Source organism: Jaculus jaculus, chromosome 19 (assembly GCF_020740685.1).
Source record: "Jaculus jaculus isolate mJacJac1 chromosome 19, mJacJac1.mat.Y.cur, whole genome shotgun sequence".
NCBI classification, from domain to species: domain Eukaryota; kingdom Metazoa; phylum Chordata; class Mammalia; order Rodentia; family Dipodidae; genus Jaculus; species Jaculus jaculus.
In genome coordinates this window covers 3,404,453-3,424,435 of record NC_059120.1, presented here as the reverse complement: position 1 = coordinate 3,424,435, position 19,983 = coordinate 3,404,453, and the positions used below count along the sequence as shown (strand labels likewise).

Below are 19,983 nucleotides of genomic sequence, written 5' to 3'. Positions count from 1 at the left end.
ACCTAAGGACTCATATTTGACTCTTCATTTCCCACATAAGCCAGGCACACAAGGTGACACAGGTGTGCAGGTTGCATGTATGCAAAACTTGGCACACACATCTGGAATTTGATTGCAGTGTTTGAAGACCCTGATGAGCTAACTCTCTCTCTCTCTCTCTCTCTCACATTCACTTTCTCACATAAAAGGTCAGTCCGTTTGGCTTGCCTCCAGAAAAATATGATTAAAAGTTTAAGTTGTAGGTGAGCATGAAATTACTTAGAAGTAATATATGTAATTAGAAAAAACATAAGGCACTTGAGAGGTGGCTCAGCAGTTAAGGGGCTAGTCTGCAAAGCCTAATACCCAGGTTCAATTCTGCATTACCCACGTGAAGTCAGATTCACAAAGTGGTGCATGCATTTGGAGTTAGTTTGCTGCAGGTGCAGACCCTCGTACATGCATTTTCTATGTCTCCCTTCTTTCTCTCTCTCCTTATAAAAAAAATGAAAATACAAATATGAGGATGAAGTTAAGTTACTTTTGTTGTCCAAAATAGTGACAAAAAACAGAAAATGCTTTGCTATTTTTATTCTTTGAGTTTGATGTAGCTTCAACAAAAAAAATTAAACAATGTTTTAAGATGTGATATATTTGTTAGTAACAAAAAAATCAGTGAATTACAATTTTATCATATTGAACTACAAAAGGAGAAATGCCAAAATTTGTTTGCGAATGGTAATGTGGTACAGTTAAAAAAAAAAAAAAAACAAACCAGCAACATATTAAAAGGAGAAGAAGAAGGTGTGGTATGGTCTGGCCACAGCTGCTGTCTGCTTTCTCCAAAAAAACAGGATTAAGTAACATTATGAGTTTTCGATAAGATCAGGTTGGCTTTCTGGATAATGGAAAATCTGATCCATTCATAACTGATCAGGAACAAATCTTATCTTATAAAGCTAATTAAAACTAACATGTCTAGTTAGTAACTTGTAAGTATAAAGAAATAAAACATGTAACTTTATTTTTAAACAAACACTTGCATGTATTATGTAGAAATTGTGCATTCTTGGCAAATATTTGAACCAAAAAATAAATAAAAAACTTGTTTTTATTAAGAAAATATGAAAATGGAGCCAATACAAATGTTCCAAAAAATCCAGTACTAGTCTCTTAATATCACCATTATCAGTATGTGTCTGTGTTTACATGCAAATATTTGCATGCCTAGTCATGAAAGCACATGTACCAGGAAAAAAAAAAAAACTAAAAAAATGTTTTCTACATAAATTATGATTCTATGTAGATCCAAATTATCTTAATTGTGTAATCAGTCTGGATATTGTACACTATTCATAATTTCTTCATGTGTACAAATCATGTACATACCATGGATCTGATAAATTTAGCCTTTAATTTCCAGGACTTTAAATAAATTTAAGTGTCACTTTCAATGATTTAAAGACTTTAAAACAATAAAACAGGTTGCACATATCTAGCAGCTGTATTCTGAAGAACTGAAATGCAGAAATTTATGGATGCCTAAGACTATACCTGCTATTCTTAGGCACTGTGATGATCTGTGACCTTGTAGCATAAGATTAAACATTCAACCACTAAATATGTACCCACCCAGTTATGTAGACATGACCAGAGAGATGATATCATCATTAGCAATATTGGGGGGCACAGCTAAAATGTTAGTGAAACATGACTTCTGGAACATTTTTATTCAGAACTGGCAAAAAACCTCCTCCAGGATAAAAGGCTAGGAAGTTTCAGGTTCACTGAGATGAACTTCCAGACTAGGCACAGTTATGGAGGAAGGGATATTTATTGAAGCCTACAGATCCAGGGGAAGTTCCATAAATTGCAGAAGAAGCTGGCCTGCCTTCACAGGACCAAGCAGAGAGAGAAAGAAGCCTAAAGCCAAAAGCCACAGCATACTTTAGGAGTTCCAGCTAGGCACACTTTACATATCTTTAGATTGAAATCTCAAACTCATCACCACATTTAAGATCCACCCAGTGACACTGCCTCCAGCCGGGTGGCTGCAGATGCAAACTACAAAAAAATTAAAAAAAAATAAACTGAACATATTGGGGGCCATCTATTCAAACCACCACATTTTGCCCCAGGCCCCCAATACATTAATAACCATCCCACATTGTAAATTGTACTCAGTTCAGTTTCAAAGGTCCCCACAGTTTTGACCAATTTAAGATATTAAGACTTGTAAAATCAAACAAGTTAAATACTTCTAACATATAAAGGCACAGAGTAAACATTTTCAACTGGTATAAGGCATAGCAAGGAAAGACTAAAACAAGGCAAACCTAACCACCATCAAGAAACATCAAACTTCCGCAATACAAATTCAATATTACCAGAGACTGACAGTCTCCAGGTTTTCCAATGCCACCACTCCAGCTGGGCAGACTAGCCAGGGAACATTTCCATCCCAAGACAACAGTGTGCTTTATGGTACCCCTTGCATAGTACTGGTATATCCAAAACATCTGCAGGCCTTCATGCAAACCAGGTCCATCTTCCAAAGGCTCCTTCAGCCTATCAGATCATCATGCCCTGCCTCATGCCACATCTCAGAAGTAGCTCCTGGAACCGTGTGCAATTCACCATCACTCCTCACATTTTTCATGTTTCTGAAACCAATACCAGTTGTGCAGGACACAGCCATATTCCTAATTCAGGGAAGAAATAAATCAGCCTTGAAAAGCTGGTTCCTTCTCCAGTCAACTCTTTCCAAGAATTTGCATTTCTCTGATAGTCTTTCCTCAGACATCCTTTCCATTGTTTTAATGTAAAGCAGTTGGCCATCTTCTTTAATATTGTTAATGTGTTTGACAATAGCAGATTTAGTAACCTAAAACCAGTCTCAGTGCCTATAACTTTAACTTGCTGGAGGTTTTTCAGCTTAAAATCTTAAATCTCTCAGTCCAATATCTTTAGCAAGCACATCAATCCATTACAAATTTAACCTTGATCAAACTCTTTAGGCCTGAGCAGCAGGATGCAGCCAGCCCTTATGCCAGTAGCTCAGTTACAACAAAATCCACTGTAGTCTTTCCTTTCCCTTAGAAAGCTCATAAGCCAAGCCTCGAAGTTCAATGCTGTCTGCACTTAGCATTCCCAAACTCTCATCAGAATAGTCCATAAAACTTAGCTTACCACTCCAGAAGGCATCTTCCTTTGCCAACACCAAATCCATGCCTATTCATCCAAAACAAAGGTTCCAAAAGATCAACATCCACATGGTCATGTTCATCTCAGCTCACTCCTTGGTACCAAATTCTGTAACAGACAGCTTCAGGTTCACTGAGATGAACTTCCAGACCAGGCACAGTTGTGGAGGAAGGGATATTTATTGAAGCTTACAGATCCAGGGGAAGTTCCATAATGCCAGAAGAAGCTGGCCTGCCTTCATAGGACCAAGTATATAGAGAGAAGCACAAGCCAAAAGCCAAAAGCCACACAGCACACTTCAGGAGCTCCAGCTAGGCACACTTTGCATACCTTTAGATTGAAATCTCAGAGCCATCACCACAACTTAAGATCCACCCAGTGACACTGCCTTCAGTCAGGTGGATGCAGATGCAAAATAAAAACAACTAAAAAACGGAATATATTTGGGCCATCTATTCAAACCACCATGGGGGCACAGCTCAAAATTTAGTGAAACATGACCTCTGGAACATTTTTATTCAGAAGTGGAAAAAACTGAGAGACCAGAAAGAAATAATGCATAAGTAATTAAGCAATTGCACTGCCATTTTAGGACAAATCATTGTGAACAAAAGAGGAGCCCAGGCTCGGCTCAGATAAGGAACTAGCAGACTAACATGCTGACCTTTGCTTCTGTAACTCATGCTTGCTTGCTCAACGGGACATTCCAGAAATACTTTGCTGTGGGGACTTCCAGCCTCTTGCAAAAAATAGGTTCTGCAAGCAGTCTGCAGACCAGAGACAAGCAACTAGAAATGTTCCCATGCACACCTTCTTGGAACCAATCATTTTAAAAGATGCAATGTGATGCAACCCCTTTGTCCCCTTCCTGCTCTTTTTCCTTTATAAACCCCTACTTTTAGAAGGTTGGAGCTCTCTCCCACTCCCACTGCATTGGTCTGTGTGGAGACCCTGCTTAAGCTTGACATTAAAAGAAAACTGTTGCTTTTACTTTCGAGTGTCTCAGCTTCTGTGGTGGTCCTCTGGGTGACTCCTGGGTGACTGGGGGTCTTGGCTCCTGGTCAGGGGTCTGTGGCACAACATCTTGGGGGCTCGTCTGGGATCCCCAGAGATTCCCAACAAACCCAACACCCTGAAGGTTTCTTCTCTGATCAGTTGGAGGAGTAACTGAGCGCTCCTTTACTTTTCTTTTCTCTTTTTACTTTCAGTTTCTTGGCAAGCCATATTCACGGCATTTGTAATTCTGTAATTCTGAACAGGTCTTATGTCCCTTGTGGATGCATCATAAGGGCAGACCTGGAGGAGGCTTGAGACGTCTTGCCCCCTCATTTGAGTGGGGACCCTGTCCCAGAGGACAGAGCCAACCTACTGGGGAGATCAGCTCCCATTCATACCGTGTTTGGTATTGTTGAGCCATCCCTTAAGGACACAGACTTGTTTGGCCATCATGGATTTGAATTTAGCTCTGAAGTGTGTATAACTCTCTATTGGGCCCTCTGTGTTTGTGTTGTACTCGTGTGTCTGTGAGTTACACTTGTCGTGATCCTACAGACGCTTTTCCCTGGACGTTTATAACATGGGACAGACACCTTCTTCCCCTCTAGGACTCTGTCTGGCACACTGCAGGGATGTCAAAAGTGTCGCCAAAGAGAATGGAGTAGCTGTTAAGAAAGGCAAATGAATCACATTCTATAGCTCTGAGTGGCCCACCTTTGATGTAAGATGGCCACCGGAGGGAACTTTTCACTTGAATAGCACATTAAAAGTGAAAAAAAAAAAACAAACAAAACAAAACTGTTTTTCGTCCTAGGAGTGAACACCCTGATCAAATCCCTTATATTGGGACCTGGAGGAATGTAATAGAAGAGCCTCTCCCCTGGGTGAAGTCTTTCCTCCCTTCCTTGCCCCCTCTTTTACAGGTGCTGGCAGTTACACCCAAAAGAGACACCAAGCCTACTGCTGAAGCCTCAGCCCCAATTCTTCCAGGGGGCACTGATGAGATGGACAGGGTGGGTGAGTGCCCAGAGGGACTGGGAGACATCAGCCCATGCGGCCTTGCTCCATGTCTTTGAGAGCTGGCAGGTTTCTCTTTCTCCTCCTTTATTTTCAGTTCACGTCATCACATGGGACCAGACCTTATGAACTGGCAACTGATGTCTCTGGCCGAGGCCACACGTTGGTACTGAATGAAGGCCAGCCGTCCTCTGCCTGGATCCTGACAACACATTGGCTTTTGGCAAAAACCCTCTATTTCTCTCTGACACAAAATAACTGGTAAGACATTGACCTCTTAAAAGGCTGTAGAGCAGGTCGCCAGCCTCTAAAACTTGTGGATAGGTTCACACCCGGAGCTTTGGGGAATCCTTCATGTGCTAATCAGCCCTCGGGAATGTTGCTCTCTGGTCTTGGCATTTCTAATCTTTCTCTGTCACTGGTAACATTGCCTCCCACCAATATATATATATATATATATCAGACTCAAGGAATAAGAGCTCTTCTGAAAGTTAAGGGAATTAGCTCTCCCAGAGGGAGGCAGGCTCCTTTTGGGAAAAAGTCGTCTAGGTCATTTCTGGATTTCTGGGCATCCATGTGGACCTGCATAACTTATCTGGCTAGGAAATGAAAAGTTCAGGAAGGAAATTTCCCCTCACTCCCTTTAAGCAGCAAAACTACAAGCCAGCTTTGCAAGTGCTCCAAAGCAGCTTGGGTCAGAGTCAGGTGGCAGACAGACAATGGCCCCTCTGCCAATGCAGGTGCCATGTCTCCACCTCCTCTCCCAGTGGCCCCTAGCAGGCCCATTCCTTCTTCAGTGGCCTCCCAGTGGGCTGCCTTCTTCAGAGGCCTCCTGGCAGTCCTTTCCCCTTCATTTAGTCAGAATCCTTGGCCTCCTGGTAGTCTTCTTGTCCATTACCTCCACGTGTACTAGACCGGACCCCTGGTGAGTGCCAGGAGTAAAGCAAGGCTGATCTAAGGTGATAAAAGCCTCACCCAGCCACAACAGTGCACCAAAAAGTGGGAAGAAAGAAAAAAAAAAAGTCACATTTAACTGTAGCCTATAAAGAACTAAAGTTTTATGTAAAAAAAAAGTGTTAACTTTGTTCTCCGATATCATGAATATAATTACTGACTTATGTTCTAGGTCAACTTCAACATTCATAGAGGATTATTAAAAACAACAGAATTCTCTCTAAAGTGGTAAATTGTAATTTGTCAGGTATTAAAAAAAAATGTAATGTACTTAAAAGGAGGAGGCAACTGACCTGACTTCTAGGCCAGCCTGCGTCAAGATAGCAACAATATTTGCCTTAGCTTAGTGTCTTATTGGTATTAATGACATAAAATTGTCTTTAGACTACTCACTTGTTAGTGAGTAATGGGATTAATTAGTTTGGTATAGTTTTTCATAATAGGATTAATTAATTTGGTGTAGTTTTTCATAGTAGCCTTATAAGAAAGGTGGTTAATAATGGGATAAGATAAATTGATTGAAGGAACTGGGAGGAAATTTTTCAATGTTGGGACATAGAATGCTTGTTAAAAATGCCTTTTGAGTGGTACTTAGATGAGAATGTTAAAGTATGTGAATAAAGATGTGCATTTATAGGAAAGAATTTTCAGGCTAAAGCTAAATGCCATGCCTAAAGTTAGAGACTTTTCAACTGTTTACAGACTCTTAAGGATACTCAAAAATTTTTATATAGGGACATAGTCTTAATCTAAATTCATTTTATATTAGACACGGGTGATGCCTATGCTAGGTGGGTCACAAAGTCATAAGTACAGATGTAATTGGAGGTTTAACTAGGTTAAACATAGACAAGAGTCTATCACCTTGTGTTTTGCAAATGGGTAAATTTGCTATGTAAAAACAACTTCAGAATAGGACAAGAAATGTCAGGATGCTTATCTCTCTGCTCTGTAATTTCATTTTGTTCTATCTTTCCACAATATGCTACCTAAATTCATGGAAAGCTGGACTCTGAAAAAAACATAACAAAATGTAGTTTAATCTTTCATTGTAGTAGCAGAAAAAATGAAAATGTTCAGTTATTTGGAAATGATTTTTGCTCATAGATAGAAAAGATTCCTGTTTCATGTCCAAGTGCTTAGGTATCAGTTTCAAGGTCTCTGTGTGGAATATAAAGAACCTTGAGGAAAACTACATATTCTTGTACCCTACCAGTACATACATACATGCACATTTCCTGACTTTGCATCAAGGTTAGTAGTTAATAGGCAAAGTTTATACCTTGTAATTAACTGAATTAAAATATTATTTTGATTTGATAGATTCCATAGAAAAGTGACTTTATTTTACCTTTCTATTCTTCAATTCCATTTTCCAATGTCCTTATCCTGTAGCTATCCCAACATCATAAATAAAATAATGTGAGGAGTTTTTAAGTAGAAAAAAGCTCACTTTTTATGTAGACCGATATTTAAAAAATCATAAAAAGGACAATTCATTTATAAAATGAGAATTTTTCGCTGTGACTTATGTATAAGTGCTCCACTTCCAATCTCCTTTACAGCAGTATTTATAACTCAGTGACACCTCATCAAGGCATGTATTACATAGACAAGATGCTTACTGTATACTATAATTGTATTGTTGTTTGAACAAATCTCCTGAAGCCATGAAAAGACTTCACAACTTTGTTATGTTAAATCATTAAGTTCATTGCTCTGCACCATCCATTGTGGCTCAATCATAGAGAAGTTAAAGGTACAGACTAAATTTATGGAGTTCATCTATTTTTTTGCAGGGGGGATAGGGTCTCACTGAAGCTCAGGCTGACATGGAATTCACTACGTAGTCTCAGGGTGACCTCAAACTCATGGTGATCCTCCTACCTTTGCCTCCCAAGTGCTGTGATTAAAGGCCTGCACCACCATGCCCAGCAAGTTGAGCTATTATTGTAGGTATAGAATTCAAATGTTATTTTTATTTCACCTGAAAATGCTTTGCATTGATTTATTTGAGAAGATAATGTGATATTTAGCAATAGAAATGACAATGTTTCTTAATTTGGGGTGACCCACTGCTGTACCTTTAATCTAAAAGATATTCAGCTGGAGAAATGCTGGTTCTCACATCTGCACTCTGGAGCTGCTATTGATGTTATGAGAAAGAGGATGGGTGGCATCACACACCTGCCAAGATATTCCCATGAGACCAATTCATGCCAAAAGCCCCCAAGCTTCCTAAACTTTGCATATGTGCCAGTGACCTGAAAACCACCCCTCAGGGTCTATTTTAGTTTGCAAGGTGCTCCAAGCTTCATTTAAATAGAAGATCAGCTGTGCAGCACGCTAGAGAGCTGTTATTCATGAAGCTCATAAGGTTCATATGGGAAGGTACACTAACTGCCTCATTCAGGACACACAATGTGATGTTCCTAACTGTCTCATTTAGATCCTGGGACATGTTTGTAATGCACTTAGCTGAAGGAGGAAGCTGGCTTTACTATCAACAGAACAACAAACAAAAGCTGATTTTCTATTTTTTTTTTTCATCATAGCAATCCCATTTTCACCACTCAAGTATAAAATAGCTTATTAACAGAGGTTTTGTCACATTCTTTTCATACCCTTGAGTGTTTAAAATGAGGGCATGAAGTAAAGGAGTGAAAATTGTTTTGTTCAATAGAATAATCTATCAAAGTTAGGTTTCCTCTGTGTTCTTCCAAACTAATTCTGTAGTGGTGATTATATTTCTTAAAATATTAACAGTTGAGATTTAAAAGAAAAAATGATAAAAAGCAAGTACTTCTCCATATCAGTTTATTAATAACAATGATAAGACACTTCACACTCTATCCACCCTTCACACTCTAACTGCCCTTCACACTCTGTCCACCCTTCACACTCTATGCTCCCTTCACACTATGTTCACACTTCACACTCTATCCACCCTTCACAATCTTATCAACCCTTCACACTCTATCCACTCTTCACACTCTATCAACCCTTCATACTCTTTCCACTCTTCACACTCTATCTACCCTTCACACTCTTTCCACCCTTCATACTCTATCTACCCTTCACACTCTTTCCACCCTTCACACTCTATCCACCCTTCACACTCGGTCCACACTTCACATTCTATCCACCCTTCACAATCTATACAGCCTTCACACTCTCTCCACCCTTCACACTCTATGCTCCCTTCACACTATGTTCACACTTCACACTCTCTCCACCCTTCACACTCTACACACCCTTCACACTCGGTCCACACTTCACACTCTATCCACCCTTCACACTATGTGCACCCTTCACACTCTCTCCACCCTTCACACTGTTCACCCTTCACACTTTATCCACCCTTCACACTCAATCCACCCTTCACACTCTATGCTCCCTTCACACTATGTTCACACTTCACACTCTATCCACCCTTCACACTCTCTCCACACTTCACACTCTGTCCACCCTACACACTCTGCCCCCCTTCACACTCCATTCACCCTTCACACTGTTCACCCCTCACTCTATCCATGCTTCACGCTCTACCCACCCTTCATGCTCTACCCACTCTTCACACTCTATCCACTCTTCATGCTCTATCCATGCTTCACACTCTTTCCACCCTTCACACTCTTTCCACCCTTCACACTCTACCCACCCTTAATATTCTGTCCACTATTTATACTCTGTCTTCCTGTGGTGGTTTGATTCAGGCGTCCCCCATAAACTTAGGTGTTCTGAATGCTAGGTTCCCAGCTGATGGAGATTTTGGAACTAACACCTCTTGGAGGCAGTGTATTGTTGGTGGCAGGCTTATGGGAATTATATTGTGTTTCCCCTTGCCAGTGTTTGGCCCACTCTCCTGTGGTCAATCTTATGTTGCCTGGGGGTGGTGTCCACCCTCTGCTCATGCCATCCTTTCACTCTGCCATCATGGAGCTTCCCTCTAGTCTGTAAGCCAAAATAAACCTTTTCATTTTTCCAAAAGCTGCTCTTGGTCAGGTGCTTTCTGTCAGCAATGCAAACCTGACTGCAACACCGCACTTCACACTCTATCCACCCTTCATACTCTATCCAACCTTCGTACTCTCTACAGTGTTCACACTATTTACCCTTCATACTCTATCTACTCTTCACACTCCCCCAGCCTTCATAACTCTAACATTCACATTGTACTCAGTCTTTTCACATTCTATCCAGTCTTCACTTTATATACACACATCACATGCTATCTAGTCTCAAACTCTATCTAGCCTCCACACTCTATTCACCCTTTATACTCTCTCTACTGTTAAAACTCTATGCAGCCTTCACTATCCACCATGTTTCAAAATGTCTTTGTCCCTCTTATATGAAGAGGTTTTCTTTCTTCCATTTTGTTTGCTTTTGTCCTGTTTTGTGGTTCCCTTCACACTCTATCCACCCTTCATGCTCTATCCAGTTTTCACTCTTTTTACCCTTCAATCTCTATCTACTCTTCACACTCTAATCAGCCTTCACACTCCTTCCCTGCCTCCTTCTCCTCCTTCCCCTCCTTCTCCTTTTCTTTCTTTTCTCAAGAGATGACAAGAATTTCAAGATTTATGTCTCTGCTGGGAAGAACTCTGTGACCTCCAAAGAAAATATTTGGAAACCCTGTAAACTCCCCTCAGATATATGCCCTTAGATAGGTCAAGGGGAGAGAATACCATAAAAAGCTGTTAAAATCATTGTTCTTTCTTGCCGGAGAACAGCAGAAATATACAGGGCATGGGAGACTGCCCACCCAACATCCTTGCCCTCTTATACAGTGACCTACCTATAAATAACCTCCCCAGTTGTCCCTTTGTCTCTTAAGTTTCCACCTTGCTTCCTTGGAATAGATTTGGTGATAGTAAACTGCTTTTGGACCAGTGAATAGAAGCTGAGACAGAAACTAGGAACAGGGAAAAGAAACTACATCTTTAAGTAGAAGTGGCTGGGCGTTCAGTTCAAGAGCTTGACAGGTTGCTGTACATATTAAAATCTTCGCATAGCTCTGTCCTTGGGCACTGAAATCCCTCCCACTTCCTCCCCCTCCCTGCCCCAGTGGCTACATAAGATCTGAGTCCTGACAACCAGAAGTTGTGAAAGGATGCATTTCAGTAGCGCTTATCAGAACATGCTAGAACTCCATCCCTCCCTTCATAAAACGGGACTAAACTGAGGCACAACAGGGCATTTGTATCTTCTTCTTCTCTTCCTTGGCATCGACTTTCTCCCCAGAGAAAGAAAATATTAAGTAACACTGCATGGTGTGGGCCAGACAGTCAGCTGTCAAGTCTCTTAAACCAGGGTTTGTTGCAGAACTGGAAATAGCAGTTAACAAGAAGAAAGTGTTATCGAGGTATCTGACATTAATATTAGCGAGTCTGTCATTTGACAATTACTTCCCTAACACACCAGATGGTGAAGAGAATGCTTTCCTTCATCCGCAAATGCCTAACGTTTTATTGATGTTTCACGACATGGCTAAAGACGATCGCACTTTGAATTTCCTAGCTGGGTTTGAGAAGCAAGCCTGTTTACTGTTCTTGCCAGTAAGCCCAGCTACAAACCTGTTCTCACTGAGCCAGGCAGGGCTAGTTCCGCAAGAAAGGGGTGGAGATGGCGCTGGGATCAGCCAGTCTGGGTGCTTACAGGTGATGGGAAAGCTTCCCGACCCCACCCGTCCTCCCCAATGGTGATTACGAAATAAACAATAAAACACTCTGGGAGCCACTACAGCTAGAGCCCATTGAGATGACTCCCTGCCTGCGTGGAAAACAGCGGAGTCCAGGGTAGACGCGCTGACCCCTGCAGAGAGGAGGCTGCTTCCGCGCCTGCCAAGGGGCCCTGCGGGCATCACTGCAAAGCAGTCAGCTCTGACGTTATTCTGCCCAAAGACAGAAGGAGTGGAGTGAGGTGGGACACATCTTTATTAAGCACAGCGGAAGGCAGAGGGGTGGGGAAAAAGAATAAGCCAGCAGGGCTAACTAATTACTCGTTCCTCTCCACTTCTCTGTTCTGATTCCAAACTCCTGAAGGGAGAGATGGGCACAAGTGCTCAGGACTCACCGCTAATTCTCAGAATCTGGAAATCGTTCTCAGAGAGCTAACGGATCTTGAAGCTGAAAATGTGTTCAAACAGGAAATTTTAAAAGAAAGACAGAGAGAGGGAAAGGGAAGGCGGGCGGGCGGGAGGGAGGGAGGGGAGAAAGAAGGAAGGAAGGAAGGAAGGAAGGAAGGAAGGAAGGAAGGAAGGAAGGAAGGAAGGGAGGGAGGGAGGGAGGGAGGGAGGGAAGGAAGGAGGGAAGGAAGGAGGGAGGGAGGGAGGGAAGGCAGGAAGGCAGGCAGGCAGGCAGGCAGGCAGGAAGGCAGGAAGGCAGGAAGGCAGGAAGGAAGGAAGGGACAACGTTTGGTTCGTGCCTAGCACCCGTTCTGCCCTGGGCCAGGGCGGCGGCTTGCAGGGTCTGCTGTGGCAGCGCCAAGCTGTGGCTCAAAGGACTCTTCCCCAAGCCCTAGGACCCGGAGAGAGAAAACCAACTAACCAAACAAACAAACTCCTTAAACCCGAGACGTGCCCTTCCTAGATTTGGACTCACGATCCTCCAGCCGTGGAGGCTCAAAGGGGTTAAACTGCCTCTTACATAACAGTAGAGCCTAGCTTCACACAATTAAAAACACTCGATTGCGGTCTCGGCCGACTCCGCATCCCAGCAGGACCCGCCCCGCTCCTCCCAGCGCGCCTGCGTGCCGTGCGCCCCAGCCGGCCCCGCGCGGGCACTGCGCACTTCCTCCGGCACACACGCACACGAACACACGCACACACACGTACGTACAACTTAAGTATCATCGTATCATCACACACACACACACACACACACACACACACACACACACACACACACACGCAGCGTACTCCGCTCCGTGCTGGCTGACCCAACACCTGCGCCATCTACCCCGCCGCCAGGCCTTGCACACCTCCTTGTGCACTCCAAACCACTGCTCCCATCACCAAAAAGGGGCCAAAAAGAGAAGTAGTTGGCAGGTTGTTAACATCGCGACTCCCCAGGCCAGATAAAAAGATTAAAAAAAAAAAAAAAGACAAGGGAACTCACAGTCCTGGGCGTCAATGATGGCGCTGACCCCAACTTGGAGGACTTTAGCCTCGCGGGGCGTCTGGAAGTGAACCGTAGCGCGGAGCAGAGTGGAGGCGAACCCCCAGACCGGTCCTCCCAGCCCCCGCTGTCTTTCCTGAGCCCAGCAGCATCCTCTAGTGCTCCCGCCAGCCTCCAGCGCGCTGCGGCTCACGCATCTCTCTGCAAGATTTGGCTAGACCTCGGCATACACGCCCCCCCCCACCAAGCGTTCTGATTCTTGCTTTCCTTTTATTATTATTATTTTTCTTTCCTTTTCATCTATCTTTTTGATTCTCGCTCCCCCTCCTCCCGGCTCCATCCTCCATTCCCGGGCGGGGTTGCTAAGGAAACGGCCGCTTGGCAACGCGCGCGCGAGCCCGGGGGCCGCCGGCCGGCGCTGCGCCCCGCGCTCCTCCGCCGCCGCCGCTCCGCCGGGCCGCCGCCTCCCGCACTCGCCGGCGCGCTCGCCTCCTCGCTAGATGGTGCGCGAGCCGCCCGAGGCGTAGACGCCGTCCGGACGCAGACGCGGACGCGGCCCGGAGCCGCCGGGAGGAGGTGCCGCGCGGTGCCAGGGGGTGGGAGGGGAGGGAGGGAGGGAAGGCGAAGAAGAGGAGGAGGAGAGGCAGAGGGAAAGAAACAACACCCAACAACTAGGAAGGAGGGGGGCAAAGAAGGAAAGAAGAAAGGAAACCCACCCACTCCAGGGGGAAAAAAAAAGAAAAGAAAAGAAGAAAAAAAGGAGAGAGAGAGAAAAGAAAAAATCCCGTGGCGCGCCGCCTGCTTCCCGGGAAGCCTCGCCAGCAGCCGGGCGGGGGAGCGCGCGCGAGCAGCCGGAGAGCGAGCAGCCCTCGCAGGGATGGACATGGTGCAGTTGGTGCAGGGCGCTTGTTGCTCGAACCAGTGGCTGGCGGCGGTGCTCCTGAGCCTCTGCTGCCTGCTGCCTTCCTGCCTCCCCGCTGGACAGAGCGTGGACTTCCCCTGGGCGGCCGTGGACAGCATGATGGTCAGAAAAGGGGACACGGCGGTGCTTAGGTAGGAGAACAGCGCGGTACTTCTCTCGGCGGGTCTGTCTCTCCTCTTTACCCTGCTTCCACACCAGACAGAAATAAATGCTGGGGCACTCAGAGTGCGCAGCCCACCGCTCAGGCAATGTGGGCACCAAGTCTTCTCCGGAGCCCCGGGCCCCTGCCAGCTGGACTGGGGAGGCGAAGGCGCTTTCCTGGAAAGCCCTGAATGAAGTGTCAGCTTTCCAAAAGGGGACAGGTGTCCCTGTGAGGACCAGTTATTGGGGGGTCTCTGTTTTGCGTTTGGGGCACTTCACTTGAGTCTGACAAGTTTATCAGGGTGGTTTTATTCCACTCCAGAGTAAACGACTTTTTTTTTTCTCTCAGCTCCATTGATTTTCCCTGTCGCTTGCACACTTCGGCTGAAATTACTCCTCGCTGTTTCGCTTCCGTTCCTTTACCGCCTTCGCTTCCTCTCTCTGTTTTCTGCGCCTCCTTCTGACTCTTGTCCCTTAATTATCTTTTATCACTTTCTGTTTTCTTTCCTTCATTTTCTTCTTTTTATCTCCACCGCTGGGTTTCTGATGCACTCACTGGATCCCCTTTCCTCACCCTCTCCATTCCCCTAATTCCGGGTCCTCCTCGGAGTCCTCCTACACCCGCATGCTTGTTCCCGCTTTGCACCTGGGGTGCCATCCTCAGAACCTCATGAAATCCATTCTTATGAAGACACGCGGATATGGGTGTACACACACACACACACACACACACACACACACACACACACGACACCCTATGCTCCAGAGCCCACTTCACCATCAGATACTTTCGTGTTTTCCAGTCACACACTCCTCAGTGTCCACACACGTGTGCACCCTCCCCACTCCCTGCTTCTGGTCTGTTGCTAGCTTGCTCCCGCTCCTTTCCCCCCTCTTTTCCTGAGCTTGAACACTGAGATGGAGTGCCATTACTGGAAAGCCAAGCCTGACTCCCCTACCCAAGCCAGCTGCAAAGGGAGCCTCAGAAACCCCCTTCCTGGGAAAGCTAATTGATGACCAGCAGTGACTAGAACTGAACCAGGCTCAATGTCCCCAACCCTGCCCTGTTCCTTCACTTCCCCTCGCCCCACCTACTCTGACACCCCCACCTGACACACACCTCTAATCTTCCTGAAAGATCTTCTTTCTCTCCACTGGGTGGTACTTTGCTTATAACTACCAATTGCAGGAAATGCACGTACAAGGCATGTGTCAGGTGAAGAATGGAAGATAGCATTTCTACTTGAATCATGCAGTGCATTTTAAATTTAAAGATATGGGTCTGGGATATGGCTTTTGAAACACACTTGAGCCTAATATTGCATATGTTTCCATACAATGTTGCATACACCAATAACATGCTTTAATGACATGCCATTGGTTATGAATTTGAGTACATAAGAGTAATAGGTTTTTTTGTGTGTGAAAACCTCGTAGAGTAACTTTTCGTCGTGGGTAACTGATGAGCGCTTGTCACGCATGCAACAACAGCAGAACCCTCCTTTCCTCACTGCATTGTTTTCTTCCTGAAGTTCCACACAGCAGTATTATGAACACTGCTGCCTTCAGAGGCACACGCACATAGGGAAGCACCGTGCACATCGCAGGTTACTTTCATGCTGCAGGCAGCGCATTCAAACCTCAAGGGCTGGTCGGCGGTTCAACTTTGGATGCTGCACATACACATTTTCTTTCATAACAAAGCATGGACTACTTAGCAGAGTTCATTAAGGTAGCCACATTTCAGGAGACCCATGCTTCCTTCACTCCTCGCTTCTCACAGCGGTGCCATGATACATGGGGGATCTGTTATGGTGCCATGCATTTGGTGTGGCCCCTGTTGACTTTTGAGGCTGTGTTATCTCATTTATTATATACCACATTATAAGTTTTGAAATGCTTTAGTGGAGTTTTGATTTATAAAACTTCTTTAAAAACACAGAATATATAACTTCACAATGATAATTTCTAAGCAAGTCCTTTTTAAATTTTAATAAATGCATGTTTTCCTCACATGAAACACACTTCATTTGCATTGCTTTAGTTTATATTGACTTTCTAATTCTCTGGGAAGTCTCCCATTGTGGAACTTTTTATATGACACAATCTTTAAGATGTTATTTATCTACAAGGTAAGTGATCTTATCAGACATTTTCCTGGAATTGAATTGCCTCTGGTACTGATTCTGTTCTTAGGCCAATGAAGATGGAGCAGAGTGACAAATAGACTGTCCAGCTCAGGGCACATTTTTATTAGAAGGATTGTCACACTGTTACATGTTTTACTTGTTTAATTTAACACATCCTTATTATTCTTTAATTCATCAAAGAAAAATTCTACCTACCCTTCAATATGTGGGTACTACCCATCAATATGCATGCATTGAGTGCCTAAGAAATGGTCAAGTGACATGACAAATAGATTTTGTTGTAACCTACTCTTCAAAATGTGTTAATAAAAAGCAAATAGTGGCATGACAGCCATCACATAACTTCAAGGGCTAAAGGCCTAAAATTCTCAGTGAATGACTCTGATGCTAGTGGCTAAGCTAATGAGACAGGAGTTGAAAGGTGAACTGATACATTTCTAGTGCCAACAGGGCTGCTTTTTTTAAGAACAGAAATACAAAAATCAAAAGTGCCCATAAGTGGAGCTAAGGGAATTCACTCTATCATCTTATGTCTATCATTTTGTGAATAATACCCTCTGTTTCCTGACGTAGAGGATACTTGTGTGTATGTACAATAATATTTCATTTAATCATTTCACATTTTTATCATTTTAACTCTGCCTTTTAAGGTTAGTGAATGTCTTTTATCTGTTAAATCTCTGAAAAATTTCCTGGACTTACTTGGAATTTCTTGCTGCATAAATTCCATAGTGTAACTTTGGGTAACTCCACTATGTAGTCTAGGGATCTGGTAAATTTCTGCATGTCCAGAGTATGTTTTGGTTTCCTGTACACATAATTATTTCCATCAACTATACTTAATGTCAACCCTGATTTTTACTGTATGCAGTGTATAGCATATATTATCCCTGACAGACCTTGATAAGTGACACGTGGGAGCATTTCTGTTTTCTCGAGTCTTCATGTTGTGTTTTGTCGTGCATCGAAGATCACAGTTACCGTGTCATGGATGAGAGTAAAGAACAAGAATGTGAGGACCACAGTGACCACACATCAGAACTCAGAGTTCACGCGCCAATGACCTGAGGCAAACATCTCTCTAAAAACTTACATCAAACCCAGATTACTTTTAAATATGATTTTGTGAAGATTTACTGTTAATCAGTAATTTCCTTCTTTCCTCACGCCCCACAGTCTAGAAACAAGGATACACACATCTCTATTTACTTATACCATATACCTATACATTTGTTAAACACATTGCTATATCAGCTATTTTTCAAATCCTTTTTAAAAAATTCAACTCCTCTGTATGAATTTTTGACATCTTTAACCACTTTTCTGGTATGAATTTAATACATCTTATTATCTGCTTGTCATGCTTTAATCAAAGAAAGTAAGTATGTCTTTCCTTAAATGTGATCTGTTCTTGACATTAACGAAACTGAACACAAGTCTGTCATTTGCCAGTACTGTATTTGAATGTAAGCTGTATGCTGTGCTACTATGATATTTAGTTGGGAGGGAGACTTGCTCACAAGGCAACACACCTATTTTCAAAAGACATTTTACTGGAAACCATACAACTTTTGCCAACAGAATCATAAGTGGATGCTTCTAGTATCCATTCCCTCTGTAGGTCAACATATTTTCTGGTTTAGTCTACCATAACTGTTACTGGTTTGAAATGCACGCTCTTTTTTATTATATGTGATTCATGTGAGATTGTGTACAATTACCAGTAAATAAAAATCAAATCTCTTTTTCTTTCGGGAATATCACCTTCAAGTCTCATAGTCTGTTGAATTACTCCTACACACTGTCATATTGCATATTCCAAGTAAGGAGCTCAACTATATCAACATTTCCAATTAAAATGTAAAGACATTAATTTCACACCAATGTGGTTATATAGTAATGACTGTCTTTGAACAAATATATTTGAATCTCTGAAATGTATTCCTTCATTCAAAAGAAAAGGAAGTGTATTGTTATAATGAGTCAGTCAGGAAAAATATGTTTCAATATATGGAATAGTATGCTGCAGTGCTTCTAGTGGAGTTATTCATAACTATTCTAGTCCTATTATATATTAACACATCTAGTAATTACAGAAAATACTATATTCATTGAAGAAAGATATAGTGTTTTAACATGTTCTAAATTTATTTTTCACCATTGTTTTTTGGTTTAGTTCAGAATAATCAAATCTTCCTTTAGGTTGTATAAATCTCCATATACAAGCATGTAAATGAACTACTTATTTTAATTGGACTCATTTTCTAATTAAACTTTTTAAGAGAATAAGTTAATTCTCTAGTACTTAGTTTCTTGGAATAAAAGACCACAGAGTTGCTTGCCTCAGTGAATTGTAGGCCAGCATGTCCTCCTGCCCTTCTCCATGTCTGTGCTGTTGGGACCCAGGATGGAGCTGGCCTTTCTGTTCCTAGTGCTGTGCCCACTGTATTCAGGCTGTGGTTAGCTGGGGAAGGTAGTTTGGGGAAAGGACATTGGAAAGTGATAGTCTTGGGTATTTCACCTATCCTCTCTTCCATGTGGATGTACATAGTGTTCAGCTGCATTTCCATGTCCATGGAACTTTCTGAGCCAGCGTTCATCTCATGAACATCTTCTGGCCATTGTAACTCTCATATCCACTTGTTTATCAAAGCTAGTGGTGATAGTCATTCTCTGATGATAGCTGAGTGCTGTGTTGTCTTATGAGTCTGGCTGGTTTCTCAGGCATTCCATAACCATTATAGTAAGTGTTCTGCATTAAATAGTCTCTGCTTGAAATGCTTGGAGTGGTTTGGGTGTTGCTGGCAGAGTCCTGAATGGCACACACTGTTACAGTTGCACTGAGTTGTGTTCTGCAGTGCTGGGATTTGAACCCAGTGCTTTGTGCATGCCAGACAACTACTTCTTCACTGGCCCCCATCCCACCACTAACTTCCTGTTGAGTACGTTTGGTTGAATGAGATCTCACCTATGCTGTGACTGATGCTGCTCACCGTGAGCAGGGGAGGTGACAGCAGAGGAGCATCCAAAACACCACAGAGATGCGTAACAAAGGAGAGAGATAGATACGTTGGGATTTGTTTTCCCACATTCAAATTTTGGCAAGAATAAGCCAAATGTGTACATAGTAAAAAGATGTGACTGAGTAAAATTTTCAGAAGAGAACTACATAATTACTGTAAGTAGAAAATAAGTTGATGAACTGATATTGTCAAGATTTGACAAAGCTATGCATATTTATTGTGTGTGATTAAGAGCAAGTGCATGCCATAGCTCATGTGTGGAGGTCTGAGAACAATGTTGGCATGTTTATTTTCTTTGGCCTTTTGCATGAAAAAGGGTTGTCTTCTCCTTCTTCTTCATCCTCCTCCTCCTCCTCTTCTTCTTCCTGTGTGACAGGCTAGTTGACCTACTGGCTTCCAGTTTCTCATGGTTCTGGCTTCCATTACTGCCGATGCTTTGGAGCCACATACACATGTATCACTTTGGATCCGACTTT

General features: G+C 43.1%; 1 protein-coding gene and 1 long non-coding RNA gene across 3 annotated transcripts in view; one reads left to right on the top strand and one right to left on the bottom strand.

Annotated features, from left to right (window-relative positions):
* The window catches only part of LOC123455954, a 73,235-nt gene extending 59,711 nt beyond the window's left edge, over positions 1-13,524 (bottom strand). For both annotated transcript variants that reach the window (XR_006634249.1, XR_006634250.1), the window contains exon 1: positions 13,272-13,524. This is a non-coding gene — a long non-coding RNA (uncharacterized LOC123455954). The remainder of the gene's footprint in view (positions 1-13,271) is intronic.
* Positions 13,525-13,975: 451 nt separating this feature from the next.
* The window catches only part of Negr1 (neuronal growth regulator 1), a 763,865-nt gene continuing 757,857 nt past the window's right edge, over positions 13,976-19,983 (top strand). The window contains exon 1 of the mRNA XM_045138599.1: positions 13,976-14,324. Within this exon, the coding sequence (XP_044994534.1) occupies positions 14,149-14,324 (176 nt within the window). The 5' untranslated portion in view covers positions 13,976-14,148. The remainder of the gene's footprint in view (positions 14,325-19,983) is intronic.